Source organism: Bubalus kerabau, chromosome 4 (genome assembly GCF_029407905.1).
Source record: "Bubalus kerabau isolate K-KA32 ecotype Philippines breed swamp buffalo chromosome 4, PCC_UOA_SB_1v2, whole genome shotgun sequence".
In the NCBI taxonomy this organism is placed as follows: Eukaryota; Metazoa; Chordata; class Mammalia; order Artiodactyla; family Bovidae; genus Bubalus; species Bubalus kerabau.
The window spans coordinates 22,290,780-22,308,355 of record NC_073627.1 but is presented as its reverse complement, the minus strand read 5'-3'; the positions used below and the strand labels follow the sequence as shown (position 1 = coordinate 22,308,355).

The 17,576-nt window shown below is 52.7% G+C and overlaps 2 protein-coding genes across 2 annotated transcripts; both read right to left on the bottom strand.

Annotated features, from left to right (window-relative positions):
• Positions 1-24: 24 nt before the first annotated feature.
• LOC129651209 (cytosolic iron-sulfur assembly component 2A-like) lies at positions 25-909 on the bottom strand. Its single transcript, XM_055579911.1, has one exon. It carries the CDS (start codon positions 874-876, stop codon positions 394-396), a length of 483 nt encoding a protein of 160 aa, XP_055435886.1. The 5' UTR covers positions 877-909; the 3' UTR covers positions 25-393.
• Positions 910-5,958: 5,049 nt separating this feature from the next.
• HAP1 (huntingtin associated protein 1) lies at positions 5,959-16,584 on the bottom strand. Its single transcript, XM_055579613.1, is given in 15 exon segments — positions 5,959-7,640; positions 8,882-9,255; positions 9,993-10,031; positions 10,326-10,435; positions 10,535-10,690; positions 10,965-11,039; positions 11,418-11,548; positions 12,830-12,896; positions 12,970-13,056; positions 13,442-13,615; positions 13,734-13,919; positions 14,239-14,318; positions 15,415-15,875; positions 16,203-16,380; positions 16,470-16,584. Coding segments are annotated over 15 exon segments (2,280 nt in total). The 3' UTR covers positions 5,959-7,593.
• Positions 16,585-17,576: the final 992 nt, after the last annotated feature.

The window sequence follows — 17,576 nt, the reverse complement described above, 5'->3', positions numbered from 1 at the left end:
GTTTTTTTTGTTTGTTTGTTTGTTTTTTGTACAAGAATCATCTTTGTTTTATTTATTTTACAGAGTAATGGTTTAAATTGAATACATTTGGGCACAGTAAATATTTTGACATGAAAAGCATCAGAATGGGCATCAGAAAAATATCAACTCATCTTACACACAATAACTAGAAAATATTTTTGTCTGATCATTTAAGGGTTACAAATCCTGAGAATGTTAGACATTGAACAAACTAGGTACTACCTGATAATTAAATCTTGCTTGGAAATCATCGTTTAAAAAAATGTTTTGAGGTACAAATCACCTATGTATTAAACATGAATCTTTTACATTTTACAAAGACTTTGAACAAATATATCAAATGATTATACATCAGTGGCTCTAAAACAGCTATCAGTCAGGTTCCAGGACACACTGTTCCACGATCTCCTGTAAGTTGGGGTTCTCCATGGCAGCTGCCACTCGCTCTTTGTCGTTTATCTGCTTGTTGATATCTTCCTCTGTTGAGTGGGTTCCTTCAGAAATGTAGATTTCCAACTTATGTTTAAACGGTAAACACCGCTGAAGTTTTACTCTTAAGCACAGCCCAATAAGAGTCGCCAAAGAGCAATGAGGTACTGTTGGCGTGAACCTTATAATAACCAAATAGTCGTCTTCATTTATCTCCTGAACCTCCACACAACTTTCCGTTACCACTTCCAGTTCTTCTAAAGTATTGGGCTTCTCTGGGTCCCGGATGGTTTGAATCAAATCATAAACTTCTAGCGCTTTCTCTTCCATGATCCAGGGCTGCCGGGCAGCTCCCCGCTCAGAGAGGCCCGAGAGCCACAGGAATCTGCTCAGCGTCCAAGAGAGCAGTCCGGACACCCGCTCCATCCTTACGTTCCGCCATCCCTGGCGACTGTCCCCTAGACTGTTGTTTTGTCTGAGCTTCAAGGAGTCATTCCCAGTAAGGCATTAGGCTTCAAGTGTCTTTGCCAGGAAATTAAATCCTGAGTCATAAGAGAGCACCCTTGACGCTTATATCGATAAACTCTCCCCTGGGAATCCCCTGGTGATCCAGTGGTCAAGACACGGTGCTTTCACTGCTGTGGTCCAGGTTCGATCCCTGGTGGGGACACTAAGATCCCACAAGCCACATGGCACAGCCAAAATAAAGTAAAATAAACTTTCCCCTGGTGGCTCAGATGGTAAAGAATCTGCCTGTAATTCAGGAGACCGGGGTCTGATCCCTGGGTTGGGAAGGTCCCCTGGAGAAGAAAATGGCAACCTACTCCAATATTCTTGCCTGGGAAATCCCATGGACAGAGGAACCTGGCAGGCTACAGTCCACGAGGTCACAAAGAGTCAGACACGATTGAGCAACTAACACTTTCACACTCCCCTAGCCAATCGTTCTACCATTCTGGAGTTCATCCTCCTGGATCTACCAACCTCAACAATCCACTCCATGTATCTTGTCCTGGTTCCTGCTGCTACATGCTATTCAGGTTATTCAGGTCGTGCAGCATTTGGGGATGAACAATCCCTTTCTTCTGTTATGTGGGGCAGTACTTGTCCACATTCTAGGACCTGACGTTAGCTTTTGATTTAGAAGCCCTTAAGGGAGGCAAATGCAAAACTCAAGAAGCATCATCATAGGAGGCATCAGCCTCAAGGAAGCCTTTGCACTCTCCAGGTAAAGGTAAGCTGCTCCTGTTTGACAAGACAGAGGTACTTCTTCCACCCCAGAGAATTCCTGGAAACCTGGATTTCAAGATTCTTTTACTTTTTTATTTAATTGAAGTATTGTTTATTGATACTGTTGTGTTCACTTCTAGTGTACAGCAAAATTATTCAATTATACACATGTACACATATCCTTTTTCATTGTGGTTTATTACAAGATATTTAACTTATATGCAGAGTACATCATGAGAAATGCTGGGCTGGAAGAAGCACAAGCTGGAATCAAGATTGCCAGCAGAAATATCAATAACCTCAGATATGCATATGATACCACCCTTATGGCAGAAAGTGAAGAGGAACTAAAAAGTCTCTTGATGCAAGTGAAAGAGGAGAGTGAAAAAGTTGGCTTAAAGCTCAACATTCAGAAAACTAAGATCATGGCATCTGGTCCCATCACTTCATGGGAAGTAGATGGGGAAACAGTGGAAACAGTGTCAGACTTTATTGCTTTGGGCTCCAAAATCACTGCAGATGGTGACTGCAGCCATGAAATTAAAAGGCACTTACTCCTTGGAAGGAAAGTTATGACCAACCTAGATAGCATATTAAAAAGCAGAGATATTACTTTGCCAACAAAGGTCCATCTAGTCAAGGCTATGGTTTTTCAGTGGTCATGTATGGATGTGAGAGTTGGACTGTGAAGAAAGCTGAGGGCCAAAGAATTGATGCTTTTGAACTGTGGTGTTGGAGAAGACTCTTGAGAGTCCCTTGGACTGCAAGGAGATCCAACCAGTCCAGCCTAAAGGAGATCAGCCCTGGGTGTTCATTGGAAGGACTGATGCTGAGGCTGAAACTCCAATACTTTGGCCACCTCATGCGAAGCGTTGACTCATTAGAAAAGACTCTGATGCTGGGAGGGATTGGGGGCAGGAGGTGAAGGGGATGACAGAGGATGAGATGGCTGGATGGCATCACCGACTTGATCGATGCACATGAGTTTGGGTGAACTCTGGGAGTTGGTGACAGACAGGGAGGCCTGGCGTGCTGCGATTCATGGGGTCGCAAAGAGTCAGACACGACTGAGTGACTGAACTGAACTGAACTGATTGAATATACTTCCCTGTGCTATCCAGGCCCTCGTTGTTTATGTATGTTTTATATAGTAGATGGCGCACTGGTAAAGAAGCCGCCTGCCAGTGCAGGAGACACAAGAGACATGGGTTCCATCCCTGGGTCAGGAAGATCTCCTAGAATAAGGGAAATGACAACGCATCCCAGTATCCTTGCCTAGGAAATTCCATGGACAGAGGAGCCTGGCGGGCACAGGCCATGGGGTTGCAAAGAGTTGGACACGACTGAGCACACACATGCACACACAGACAGCGTGTATCTGCTCGGCCCAAACTCCTAATTTATCCCAACCCTTTTCCCCTTTGATAACTGTAAGTTGTTGTTGTTGTTGTTTTTTAATGAGGTAGGGGATTGATTTATTTGGGCCTCACTGTGGGGCTTTCAGGATCCTAGTGGGGCTTGTGATCAGGGACCAAACCTGGGACATGGCACTGAGAGCGCTGAGTCCTAACCACTGGGAATCCCCCATAAGTCTGTTTTCTGTGTCTGTGAGTCTGTTTCTATCTTGTAGATAGGTTCATTTGTGTCATATTTTAGATTCCACATGAAGTGATATCATATGGTATTTGATTTTCTCTTTCTGACTTCTTTCACTTAATAATCTCTAGGACTCATCCACTTTGTTGCAAATGGCATTGTTTCATTCCTTTTTATAGCTGAGTAATAGTCCATTGTATATACGTATCACATATTCTTTATCCTTTCATCAGTTGATGGACATTTATGTTGCTTCCCTGTCTTGGCTGTTGTAAATAGTGCAGCTGTGAACACAGCATGTGTCTTTTGAAATTAGAGTTTTCTCTTGATACATGCCCAGTTTTCTCTTGATACATTGCTGGATAGTATGGCAACTCTATTTTTAGCTTTTTAAGGAACCTCCAAAAGGTTGGAATTAAAGGTGCCATTAAGGCACTAACTTGGGGATGTACCCTGGAGGGTGGGATGCAGAATGTACTTCGAATCATAGATTCTTCAACAGTCCTGTATCTCTGACCGCTAGAACACATGAAGCCAGGAACCCAAGCAGAAAGTGGCCCCATGACCACTGCCCCTCACTGCCAGGCAACCACCTCAGAAATTTGTACTTCCTCTCCCCATGATTCTGGACACTTTGGGACTAGAAATCCTGGTTCCTGGGGGGAAATGCTTCCACAGGGAAAATAGTAAAGATTCTCCTAAATCTAAAGTTACAGGGGCTTGCAATAAAAAGCATGAAATAATGCCGTCTGCAGTAACATGGATGGACCTAGAGAGTCATACTAAGTGAAGTAAGCCAGACAGAGAAGGAGAAATATCTTACGGGCATCCCTTATATGTGTAATCTAAAAAGAAATTATACAAATGAATTTACAAAACAGAAACAGACTCACCGACTTAGAGAAGGAGCTTATGGTTGTGTGGGGCTGCGGGGAGGAAAATGAGGGGAAGAGATAATTAAGGAGTTTGGGATAGACATGCACACACTGCTATATTTAAAATAGATAACCAACAATGATCTACTGTATAGCACATGGAACTCTGCTCAATGTTATGTGGCAGAGTGGATGGGAGGGGAGTTGGGGGGATAATGGATACATGTATATGTATGGCTGAGTCCCTGCATTGTTCACCTGAAACTATCACAACATTGTTTGTTAATTGGCTATATGCCAGTATAAGATAAAAAGGTTTTCAAAATAAATTAAAAAGTTACAGGGGCTTGGGAATTCCCTGGCAGCCCAGGGGGTTAGAACTCCATACTTCTAAAGCAGGGGGCCCATGTTTGATCCCTGGTCAGAGAACGAAGACCCTGCAAGCTACACAGCACAACCAAAAACAGAAATAAAGAAAAAAAATTTTAAATTATAGGGATTTCCTGCATTTTGGGCTCTTCATGCCATTAGACTATCAGGCAAAAGTCAAGTACTAGCCAGGGTTACCAGCCCTGATTAACACAAGGAGCTAACATCACTGCCTCATAGTGGGGGCAGGAAGGAGTATTTAGGGTCTGGCGCTGAGAGGATTCACTGAGCTGTGTCTTGGAGCTTCCTGCCTGGTGAGAACCATAAACATGCAGTTGCTCCAACAATAGCCTGACCAGGGCCAATGACCTAGTGTTCAGACCTCTCAGGAATGAAGATGTAGATTACTTCAACCAGGAAAGCAACCTGGACCAGCTGAAGTGCCGGCCAAAGGAGAAGGGTGGTAGAGGAAGGAGATGAGAAATATCATTTAGGGATTCAGGATTAATTGCAGCACTGGGGACCACAGCTTATACCACTCATCTTCCAGATGTAATTCTTCTTTATAAGATACTGTGAAAAAAAAAAAAAAAAAAAAAGATACTGTGATCAGCCACCAACTTAAACAAGCAATGCCAGGCCAGAGTGAATTCCACATGGGGCTTGAGTGCATCTGAGAGGCACAAGATCTGGACTGTAGTAGACCCTGTCAGTGATCTGCCCGCACCCTCAGCACTTGCCATTCTAGCACACGCTGACCATGGTCCATGACAAACACAGCTAGTTTCTGCCAAAGGGCTTTTCCCCAGCACATGTGCTGAGAGACCAGAGCACCAGAGAGTTAATGCCCCCAGGAGCAGCCCTCAGCCAATGATGACTGAGTCTTGGCGGATGCCTGCCATAGTTTCCATGCCCCTAGAATGGGATAACTGAAATGGGTTCTAGAACGCTGTTGCCAACTTTAATATACATGTGCATTACCTGGGGACCTCGTCAACATGCAGATTCTGACAATATAGGCATGGTGTGGGACCCGAGATTCTGCATTTCTGATTAACTTCCAGGAGATGTTAATGATGCTGGTCCCAGAGGACACTCAAAGCTGCAACAGGCTGCTCTTCCTCCAGGGTTCCCCAGTATGACTGAGCCTCCATTTTTTTGGCAGCGCTGCACAGCCAGTGTGATTTTGGTTCCCAAAACAGGGCTCGAATCCATGCCCCCTGCAGTGGAAGTTTGGAGTCTTAATCCCTGGACCACCAGGTAAGTACCATCATTAGCTCCCTTCTGTTCTCAATTTCCTACTCTGCCCCAAGAGGGCTTCCTGGGATCATCTTCTAAATAAACAACTTGTTTTTTTTCTTCATGATTAAAATCCTTATTATCAGTGCTCTGGAAACACCTTCACTGAAAATGAGAACATGACTAAACCTCTCTGAGAACTGAGCTGTTGCTTTCCAAAATGATAAACTCGAAACTGGAAATTGAACATTTCAAGCCAGACTCGTTACCAAATTTCTGGGACTCTGACCTCACCTTGTTTTCTGCCTCTCTCTGCTTCCATGTTTGAGAATCCTGCCTTGGCAAGAATCAGTCCAAGTTTGAGAATCCTGCCCTGGCAAGAATCAGCCTAACAGCCTCCTTTAATGGAAGAAACGACTCGTTTTCACATGCCATTCTGGGGGACCTCTACCTAAGACAGAGGTGACTCTCCTTGCTTCACCCTTCACAGCTGGGCACCAGGGCAGGATCCCAGGAGCAGAAGGGATCAGGGAAGGAGGGCTGTCTAACTCAGGCTCTGAAGACCCAAGGGCTTGCGTTCAAAGCTCTACAAGCAGCGGTTGAACTCTTTTTAATTTTTATTTATTTTTGGCTGTGCTGAGTCCTTGCTGCCACGCAGGCTTCTCTCTAGTTGTGGCGATCAGGGGCTACTCTCTGCTTATGGTGCACAAGTTTCTCCCATTGCAGAGCACGGGCTCTAGGGCACATGGGCTTCAGTAGTTGCAGCTCCCAGGCTCTAGAGCACAGGCTCAACAGCTGTGATGCACAGGCTTAGCTGCCCCTCAGCATGTGAGATTTTCCCAGATCAGGGATCAAACCTGTGTCTCCCACCTTGGCAGGCAGATTCTTTACCACTGAGCCACCAGCAAAGGCCCTGTTTGACCCTCGGGAGGGTAACTTTACCTGCCTGGACGTCAGCTTCATCACCTGACGATCATTTATCATATCACCCATGCCAGAGGATTTGTGGCTATAATTATGTATTTAATCAAAGCCCCCAGCACATCATTCAACACTAGAGCCCATCCTCTCTCCACAGCTTTGCCCCACCAAAGTGCATGAACACACGCACACGCATGCACACACACCCATGCACATGCACACACACCCACGTGCACTCCCTGAGAAAGACGGCAGAGGCTGGGCCAGGCAGCACACAGGTCCTTTATTTCCTGTACCAGCACATACACAGACTGACAAGCAGCAGGAGCGGGAGAAGCACTGTGGGGATCGGGGCAGACAGCAGCAGGGTCCTGGGCCCCAACTCCACTGCCTAGAAGTAAAGAGGGGGAGAGGGAAAAAACCTAGAACAAGGAAACAAGGAGCACTGAGGAGATGTGGGTGGGTGACAGGGCCTTGGGAGGGGGCCTGGATACTCACAGGTCACAGGTGGGAGGAGAGGAGATGGGGTGGGGAGGCCCCCACCAGGCAGAGGGAGTCCTCACCCACACAGACAGACACTTCCGGTTACAAAGAGTAATTGGGAACTGGGAAGAAAGAGCCAAGAACAAGAGATCCAGCTGGGTCTGGTAGCTGGTAGGGCCTCCCCCTGGGTTTCTTCACCCCCAGAGCCACCACGTGACCCAGGTCCAGCAGCCACGGCTTTTGCACCAGCTGCAGAATAAGGGCCGGGGTTCCTTCAGCCTCTCCCAGAAGAGGCTTGAGGCTTGGGCCCTCAAGTTCCAGTCCAGGCTTGTCTGGGGTGAGCTGGTGACAGATCAGGGGTCCTGCTTTGGAGCATGGGAAGAGGGGTCTGGGGAGAGTGGGGCTTGGCCAGGCAGCAGAAGGAAGGGCCTCAGGCAGTCTGTGGGGCCTCTGCAGGCTGCTGGGGAACAGCAAAGCCTGGAAGAGAAGGGAGTGGATGTGAACTGGAGGCCTGAGGACCACAGGCTTGGCCTGGGCAGCACGCAGGGGCTGGACCTGCTCAGCTACATCAGAAAGAGACAGAAGCTGTTGATAGTTATGCAGGCTGTCTACTGCCCAGCCATAGTGGTCACCATTCAGTGTACAACCTGCACAACCGTACGGGCCAACCCTGATGAGGCCACCCAGCAGTGAGCAAAGGGCCATCCGAGTCAGGGCAGTCCAGATAGAATGATGAGGCTGCCGACAGGTTATAAACTTCACAGCAGACCCAGCAGGCCAAGAAGGCACAGAGACCAGGTTAGAGAGGAGGGATGGGTAAGGGGAGGCATTATGGCATAGCAGTGAAGAAAAGAGCTTCAGTGACCTCGAACAAATCACTCTGCTCTCTGAACCTCAGTTTCTCACCAAATGGGGATAATACTACCTACAGGGGTGTGAGGATTAAAGAAGGTAATTTGAGTCATTAAATCATCTTTGATTATTTCCGTGAGCTCCTCAAGGCAGGGTTCTCACAGCCCAGGACATAGCCTGTGCTCAGTAGATGCCGCACCAACCTCTGGGGCTTCCAGCTGGGGAGAGGAGACCCTTACTGGACCCACCTTGTAGGAGACCCTAGCACACCTTCAGACTCAGCCAGGGGATCGTTCCGACTGTGGCCCTTGCTGGCAGAGGCCTTAATCCCAATTGCCTGGGGGGGTCCAAGAAGGGCCCCCTTCCTCCTAGGCTTTCGGAGTATGGCTGGCCATTTCCTCCTCCAACCTCCGTAAGTCCTGGTTTGGCACCCCGGGTTCCAGAATCCCACCCCCCATGTTTGTTTTGGGCTTCTGCTGCCACTGCTGCAGGGTTGGGGGGCCTTGGGAATCGGGGAGGTAGGGTGGAGTACAGGGGAAGGGAGCAGGCAGAGACAGGAAGCTGAGGCACAGCAGGAGGCTGCAGCCCAAGCCCTGACCCCCAGCCCAACCCCAGGACCAGAGGGTGGAGAACTAGAATCCTATGCAAATCCCATGAAAATAAGCATCAGGACCACAGTTTCCACTGTTGGAGACCTGAGAAGTCTATGTAAATGATATGCAAAGTCCATGCAAATCAGCATGCTAGGTGGGCCTGGGCTGGGGTAAGTGAGCCTTTGAAGGGATCACCTACCCTCACCTTTCATCAGCTTGATGATCTGCAGCTTGTCAGGCTGGCCAGAGGGAGGCCCCCACGGGAACACTCACCTTTCTGGAGCATCTTCTGCCTCAGCTGCCGCCTGAAATGGGCATCCTGCCAGTTGGCCAGCTGCTGGAGGACATACTTTATGTCCAGGCGCGAGGGGCCCAAGCCGCTGGCCTCCAGGGCTGAGGTCACCACGTTCATCTGAGTTGCTTCATCCACCTCCAGCTCCAGATCCTCCCAGGCCTCAGCTTCCTCAGACACCAGTTCCGCCTCTTCTGTTACCCTCTCCTCAGCTGGCACTGCCTCTTCTATGGCCCCCAGCTGCTCCTCGGGCACTAACTCTTCCACAGGCACAAAATCCTCCACCGGCATCAGCCCCTCCCCAGCCTCGAGCCCCTGCTCCTGTGCTCACTCCTCTCTGTAGCGAAGCTCATATCTGGGCAGGCAGACAGGAAAGTCTTTTCCTACCCCCTCTAAGCCAGAGCCTCCCCCTTCATCTGCAGCCCGGGGCTCCAGCCACCAGGGCTCCCACTCAACCCCAGGCTCTACACAGACCCTGATGATTACTCCCAAGTTCTGTCCCAGCCAGGGGAGGAGGCAGCTGGGTACAAGCCTCAAGGCCTCAAACACCCAGCCCATGGCCCTGGCAAAAAGAAGAACGGTCACCAACACTGCACAAGCCCTCCCTTCCCCCAGTAACTTCACCCTGCTTCATCGAACAGACTAGCAATAACATCTCCTCTGCCCCCCTCCTTCATTATTCAACTTTCATAACCCATCCCAGGTCTAGTTGCCATAGGAACAAATCCATTTTAGTAAGGCTCAGACAGGTCAAGTGACTTGTCCAAGGACACACAGCCAGTAAAGGGCTCAAGCTGGGACTTAGTCCCAGCATTCCTGGCTCCTAGGCCAGCACCCATTTGCCTCTTAGGCACTGGTTGGGAGAAGCAAAGGCTTCAGTACCTGCTTGGAGAGGCCTCTAATCAGAGGGCCACCCATGGGGCAAGATTTGAAGGCAAAGGGTTAGAGAGTATCCCTCCCAGTACATCTCAGCCCAGTCAGCCAGAGAGCCAGAACTTCTCCGGGGCTGCAGGATCACAAAGCCAGTGGCAGGGGGTTGTCTGGATGCTTAAAAGTGAGAGCAAGTGAAGAGGGAGACCCTGGTCGGCTTACCCCAGGTCTGATGTCTCCTCTGGAGTCACTTCATAATTCCTTCAAAAGAGAAAAGGGCCTTTGGTGTCCCAAGGCAATGGGAAGCTGAAAGTGTGAAATCCCTGGGGACCCACGGTGCAGAAAAATCCCAGGGAGAAGTGACAGACCCAGAACATGGACACAGAGGACTGGTGTTGAGTGGAAGGGCCGGGGACCGATGAGGCAGGAGGAAAGACACCACGGCGGGGGAGGAGGGTGATCGAGCAAACCCCTCCCATTACCAGAAAGGCTGCTGCTGACCAGGTAGGCAAGAGTGAGTGTGGGGCAGGCAAGGGACTGGGGCCCAGTGCGCACCTTTCCATAAAAAACACAGGGTCTGAGATAATTCTCCTTATAGACATTCTGAGCTCCTCAGTCAGGGTCTCCTGGAAATCAGGAAGAGATGGGGGACATTACCAGAAGGTCTCAGCAGAAGACCCCACACACACACCTCCAGGCCCAGGAAGGAACTGCAGATAGACACAGGGCGCACAGAGGTAACAGGCAGGAGCCGGGGGCCTCACCAGAAGTACAGTGTATGTGTAGTGGGTGACGGAGCCAGTGGATGCCGGGGCCTGCTGGCGAAGGGTCTTCACCTCCTCCTGGGCTTCCATCAGCATGTCCCCACACTCTGAGTACTTCTCCTGCAGGTCCTGCAGCTGGGAACCCGCCCACAGGCTCTGATGGGACCCAGGCGCACCCAGCCCGGACGCCTTGCCCACTCTCTCCCAAAGGGGCCGGGAAGCCTGGGCAAAGAGGCAACGGGCCCAGACTCTAGACCCATATAATGACACTACTGGACTCTACTCCATTCAGGCCCCAACTGAACTGCTACCTGCCAGGCCCTGTGCCAGAGCCTGAGTATGTGGAAAGGACAGCGTCAGCCCCTGTTCGAGGAGCTGGTTAGACTCAGGCAGCCACCCAAGGGTCCTGGGAGCTCGGGGGAAGCCTCACCTCATCCTGGAGCTTCATCTGGATTTCTTTCTCCGAAGCCAGCTGCTTCTGCAACTTCTCAGTCTCAGCCCCATACTGGAAGGACCCAAGGCCAGTGAACCCCCTCCCCAGGTCTCCCCACACCCCTGCAGCCCCTGCTGCTAGCAAGTCTCCCCAGACACATCAGTGAGTGTCAGCAGCTCTTTAAAACAGAAGTCACAAGGGACAAGGCCAAAGAAGGTGGAGTCACGTGGCCTGTTTCCTGGGAACACCCTGTGTCTCTCTTTAGGCTCAGCCCCCAACTTGGGACAAGGGGACAGGACGAGAGGCTCCCTGATGTCTCCTCCAACTCTGACTCTGACACAAGAGAGAGGCCTCTGAGCTGAGTCTCCTGGGGTGGGGGCAGAGAGAAGGGGGCATGGGTTCCAGGGGGCTATGACAGGAGGAGGAAGCCCCACATATGTCCCGACTCACCGACTGGCAGCACCGCTGTAGCTTTGTGACCTGGACCTGCAGCTGGGCGACCTCCCTCCGCTGCTGTTCATAGTTCTCCATCCTGAGCGCCAGCACCTCTGACAGCTTGGCCATCTGCTGGCTGGCCTCCGCTGGGGAGGAGTGGGGCAAGGTCAGCGCTGGCTCCCCGAGGCCCTCAGTCTCCCAGATGTCCCTGTCTGCCTGCACCCCGCCAGGTACCCAAGGCTCCATGGGGCTTAACATCCCTCACTCGGGTCTTCTTTTCAATAAATGTTTACTGGCTGACACAGAGCAGGGTGCTGGGCAAGCGGTCAGCAAGACCGGCCCCAGCCCACACTGAGCTCAAGGTGAGTGTGGAGACTGAGGGAAAAACAAATCACAACAGTGCAAATTATGAACTAAGGTGCAGCGAGTGTAAAGAATGCATCCAGGGTCCCAGCCGCCACACCCAGTCCAGCCTGGCAAGATCTATGGAGCTAGGACCTCCACAGGGCAAGGAGGTCTCACCAGGCAGAAGCGGCAACAGGGCCCAGGCAGAGTGTGGAGGGGCCCAGAGGGAACCACCGGACACCAGGAAAGAGTGCTGGAGCGGTGGGCAGCGCCCGGATGACTAGGGCTGGGGTAGGGAGGATGGGGTTTATCCTTTGGCCAATAGGGAGTTACTTGGGCGGTTTAGGCAGAGGACCAATAGTCTGGCTTTAGAAAACTCCTTTGGGCTGTGTGCAGAAGGGCCTGGAAGAGCAGGAATGGAGGCAGAGAGACCATGTAACATGTGGCCAGCGCTAGAGGTAACTGGGATGGGGAAGAGGAAGGAGACTTGAGCCTTTCCTAGGAGGCAGAAGCAACAGAATGTGAGGACTCCTACTCCAGAGGCCTGGGACCAGGGGGTCATTCAGGGAACCTGAGGGAAGGAAGGCCAGATTTGGGGTGAGGGCAACTGCACCTCACTCCAGCTGTTGTTCAGCTGTTGCCACCTCGAGTCTCTGTCTCCCCACCTAGGCCTGAACTCCTCGGGGACAAACACTATGTCTCACTCATCGTCATAACCACATGGTCCAGGCACAGCCCCTGCCTAATACAGTGCCTGGGGGGATGGGGGGCCTGGTCTCTGGCAACTCATGGCCCCCTCCCTTGCGCTCCCCAAATAACAAGAGGAGGCAGGCTTAAGGGAGCCCCAGAGTGCCTGTATAGCTCTTAACTGTTTGCACAAAGCACTTTCTCAACTGTAACCCCTGGAGAGGTCAGCAGGGCCAAGAAGACTAAGTCCCATTCTAAAGATGAAGGTTCAGAGAGGTCAACAAACTTGTCCAAGCTCACACAGCTAGGAAGTGTCAGAGCTGTGACTTGAAGTCCTGGGTTCTTCCCTCTGCGCCTTGGGACAAGCCCCTACCCCAAGTTACAAGTTCACGTACAAAACTGCTCCACACAATCCAGGATGAATATCTGTTCCTCTTCCTCAAGGTCGTCAAGTTGAGAGACCTGGAGTGAGAAAGGAAGGGGCCGGGGAGTCTACACCCTCTGCCCAGGAGCACGCCCTCTGCCCCATCCTCACCTCCTCTCGAAGCTGCTCATTCTCCTCCTCCAGTAGCCGCAGCTGCTCCTGCAGGGCCTCCAGCTGCGGGCAGTGGTGCGACTCCGACTCCGTCACAGGAGTCCTAGCAGAGGGAGTGACGGAAGTCAGGGTGCACAGGCTTGGGGAACCCAGGTCCCAACCCACCCAGGGCTTCCCCACCCCCTACCCCACCCTCACCAATCCCAGGCTGATGCAGTGGCTTCAGTTAGCCCCAGCAACCCCACTGGCAGACACATGGCGTTCCTGTTTCCAAACAAGGAAACTGAAGCTCAGAGAAGGGACCGCCCCGGTGCAAAGGCCGGACACTCATGGGGAATTCCCTGGCGGTCCAGCGGTTAGGATGCAGCATTTTCACTGCTGTGGCCTGGGCTCAATCTCTGGTCCAGGAACTGAGATCCTGAAAGCCATAACGCATGGGGAAAACTGAAGCAAAAAAAAAAGGGCAGGACACTCACAGCTCTGAGGCTTCACAGGGATGCTCAGGCCTCTGCTCTTCTTCTTCGTCCCCCTCCTCCTCTTCCTCTTCTTCCTCTTCCTCTTCATCTTCATCCTCCTCCTCATTAGAGTCTGAGTACAGCTGAAGGAGGTCATCCCGCAGGCTCACCTGCTGTCTGAGATGTAAAATCTGGCAGGGGAAGAGGAGCCCAGGGTCAGGTGTGGGCAGAGGCAAGCACAGACCCTGGCACAGTGGGTTGGCAGCAGGCCTGAGATTCACCCCTCCCTGCTCCTCCCCACCCAGGTACCTCCTCCTTGACCGAGTCCAGCATGGCTTCCAGCTTGCTGTTCTCCAATAGAACACTGTTTTGTTTCACCAGGGACTGGCCAATGCAGGCTGCCGTGTTCAGGTCCTAGTCTCTCTACAGAAGGACCCCCATCCATTGGGGAATAGGGTTCCTGGCTGCTGGGGTCTCCCAGACACGTGGGAGAAGCTAGGGGCCAGAGGGAAGCAAGTCCACTCGGGGAAATCCCCTCCATCCCCTAGTTCTCCAAGGAACCAGACAAGAGCTTACCATGAACCCACTGTGGGACCTGACTCAGTTTCCCCCTATGGAAAAAGAGATCAGACCGGATGGTGCTAAGAGCTCTCTAGCCTGAACATTCCACATCTACCTGTCTTCCACAAGAGGGACCTCCAGCTTGGCCCCCAGAGAGATAGCCAGGCAGGAAGACGCCTACCCATACAGACATAGTGAAAACGGGAGCCTGGCTGAGACTGGGGCTGGCCCAGGTAGGGCGGGCAACACGCACCTCCTCCAGCAAACTTAACATCATTTTGACCTCTTCTTGGGTGATCTTCTTGACGGGCGGACGTAGGTCAAGACACAGCACTGCAAGAAAAAGTGGGCAGCCGAGTCAGGAAAAAGGGAGCATATAATACTCGGCACCGTAGCATTCGGGGCTTCCCTGGTGGCTCAGCGGTAAAGAATCCACCTACAATGCAAGCGACCCGGGTTCAATCCCTGGGTCGGGAAGATCTCCTGGAGAAGCGAAAGGCAACCCACTCCAGTATTGATGCCTGGAGAATCCCATGGACAGAGGAGCCTGGCAGGCTACAGTCCATAGGGTCGCAAAGAGTCGGACACGACTGAAGCGACTGAGCACGCACGCACCTTACTGTTCTCTGCCCTCAACAGCAAGGGTCAGCAAAGAGGATGAAGATGGAAATCCCTTTCTGCCGCCAATATTCTCTCCATACCCCGCGTAATCAGCACTCCCTTCCCTGCTCCCAGGGCCAACTAGACTCAATTTTTCCCCCTTGGGGGAAAGGTACTAAGAGATACTGTGATCACAGTCCTACAGTCCCTGGAACCTAGGAGATTGGAGGTGACCAGCGGAAGTTCAGCACCGACTGACTCAACTTCCCTTACCCAGGGGGCAGCCCTGGCCAGCTCACTGGAGCCTCATGGGTCACAAAAACAGACGCAGTCACTCATGCCTGTTGCGCGAGGCGAGGAGGAGGAGAGGCAGAGTCTGTCTGAGGCTCCGCCCACCCCCAAGATTGTTTTTTGGGGGAAACCGGATCTTGATCCCGGCATTGGCAAAACCCCCCGCTCTGTCCACCCACCTCCGGGTCGCTGGTGCCACGGACCAGCGCAGGCTCCGAGGGCACCCGGCAGCGCCTAAACGCAGCCCCCCGCCCCTCCCCTGGCACTGCGGTAGCCTTGCGAGGGGGCACTGAGAGTGCGCAGGTCTGCCGCAGCAACAGGCGCGAAGAGGGGGCCCCGGGGCCCGAGAAGTCTGGGAACGAGAGAAGCGGGGAAGGATACGGGGAAGACGAGCCCCGAGAGGCGCCGCAGACCTTGACTTCGCTAGGGTGGGCGGAGGGGTGGGACTGAGTGCCAGCGGACGCCTGGATCCGACGGGGCCTCCTCCTCCCTGCTGCTACCCTAGTCCGACTGGTCCTCCACCGGGGACCAAGTTTACCTTCCTCCAGCTCCCGAATAAAGGCGGCGCGCTCGGGGTCGGACACCCCAGGCCGCTGGCCGATGTAGGCAGCTGGTGTCTTAAAGATGCTCGTCGCCTTTCCAGTCCCCAAGCCAGTGGCTCAGGGACCAAAGGGCGGCCCTTGGAATATGAAGCCAGTCCGCGACGCATCCCAGTTGTTGCGTACGGACTGGGCATTCCCCTGGACGGCCGAGAATGCGGGTGCGCGCTGGGTTCCAGCCTGCGATCCAGCCACGGAGGCCCGGCGAGCCCCGGCTGAGGGTCCCGAGACGGCTGTGGAACCGGATCCTGCTCTCTGTCCGGCCGCGGGTGCTTGCGCAGAGGCGGGTTCAGGCACGGCAAAGGGCTCCAGAGCCGGATTGGTAGCGGATAGAGGAGCTGTGGCTACTGCCGCCGGATCCCCAGGTCCCAGCTGGTGCCGGCAGAACCCGGCCCCGACACTTCAGGGCGCATGTTGAGTCCCCTGTTGACTCGCGCAGCTGGGGCTTTATAACCTGTGTCTGGATGCGCGCCCGCGGGGCCGTACCACGCGCGGGAGGGGGCGACCGAGGAGCAAATGGTGGTGCCCGGGGCGAGGGAACGCGCGGCGGGACGAGTTTATGGGGGCGGGCCAGAGCACAAAAAGTAAGAGAAGAGCGAGGAGAAGAGGCGAGTGGATGTTCCAGCTGTTTCCGCGGACTTCGGCTCCGAGTACTGGGCTTTTCTCCCCTCTCCGACTCCGGAGAATGGTTTTACCCAAAGCCTCAGCTTGCCGGGGATTCGGGTACCCGGACTTGGAGGTCTTTAACCGGGGGACAGCCCCTAGTTCCGCTCCAGCGAAGGCTTTTCGGCTACCTTCCCGGGAGCTAATCTCTGAGTTGAGTCTTTCCCCCGTTGATTGGGGGATAAATCCAAACTCCAGTACGGTCTCCACGCGCTGCCAGGTCTGGCGCGTCACACTCTGATCTTGGCGCTAACACACCAGGTGCACCAGCCGCTTGACAACCTTCTTTCTTATTTCTTAAGTCGTCTTATAGCCTTTCCTCGTGCCTTACCTCCGCCCTCATTCACTTTGCCCACTCTGGCAAACACCCATTCTTCCGGGAGATCCCACTTAGGTGTCTCCGCATAAAAACTCCTCCGACCCGGTCCTCCTCGGCCCCGGAGCATCCTTTATGCGATGGCCGCAATGGTCACGCTGTGTCTGGCTCCAAAACAAGACCTGCGCTCAGCACAGGGAGCGTGTCCCTCAGAGCGCAGCGCAGGACGGGTCCCTGTGGGGGTCTCTGTAAACCCTGAATGAACTGTGGAGCAACAGAGGAGTTCAGAGTCCATTTCTGTGCCATTGGACTGAAGGAACCTACAGACCAAAAAAGATGGCTACATCACTGATTCTTTTAAAGCCTCGGGATCATTCTTGGTGCCCCAATTTCCTTCTCTTCAATACTGTCAGTCACCAAATCCTGGTTAATTTCCCTCCTAATGTGCCGCCTCCTTTTCAGCCCTCCTGTTGATGCCTGATTCTCTCCTTATTCTCTCTTCTAAATTGTAATCCTATGCTCCCATCCACCCCACCCCCATCCACATGAATCCATCTCTAATCTAACCCACCCCTCTCAGTCACACCCCTATCCAAGCTAAGAATTATTCAAGGAGCCCTTTTCCTACAGCCACCACTCAAAGCCAGAGCCCAGGACAGAGACTGTGCCCAAGGCCTGGGCCTGGGACAGAGCCTCCTAGTGCTGACAGCATGAGCCAGGTATCTATGACACAGCCTGGAACAAGAGGCGCAACCCAGAAAGGAGGGTCAGAGTGTCCCACTCCATCCCTCCCGCTCCCCCTGGCAACCACAAGCCTGTTCTCTATGCCTGGGAGTCTATTTTTGTTCCGTAAATAGGTTCATTTGTGCCATATTTTCGGAGAAGGCAATGGCACCCCACTCCAGTACTCTTGCCTGGAAAATCCCATGGACGGAGGAGCCTGGTAGGCTGCAGTCCACGGGTCGCGTTGGACACGACTGAGCGACTCCACTTTCACTTTTCACTTTCATGCATTGGAGAAGGAAATGGCAACCTACTCCAGTGTTCTTGCCTGGAGAGTCCCAGGGACGAGGGAGCCTGGTGAGCTGCCGTGTATGGGGTCGCACAGAGTCGGACACGACT

Bases quoted from the DNA above. Each gene is read 5' to 3' on its own strand.
- LOC129651209 (XM_055579911.1), bottom strand. From the start codon at position 876: ATGGAGCGGGTGTCCGGACTGCTCTCTTGGACGCTGAGCAGATTCCTG.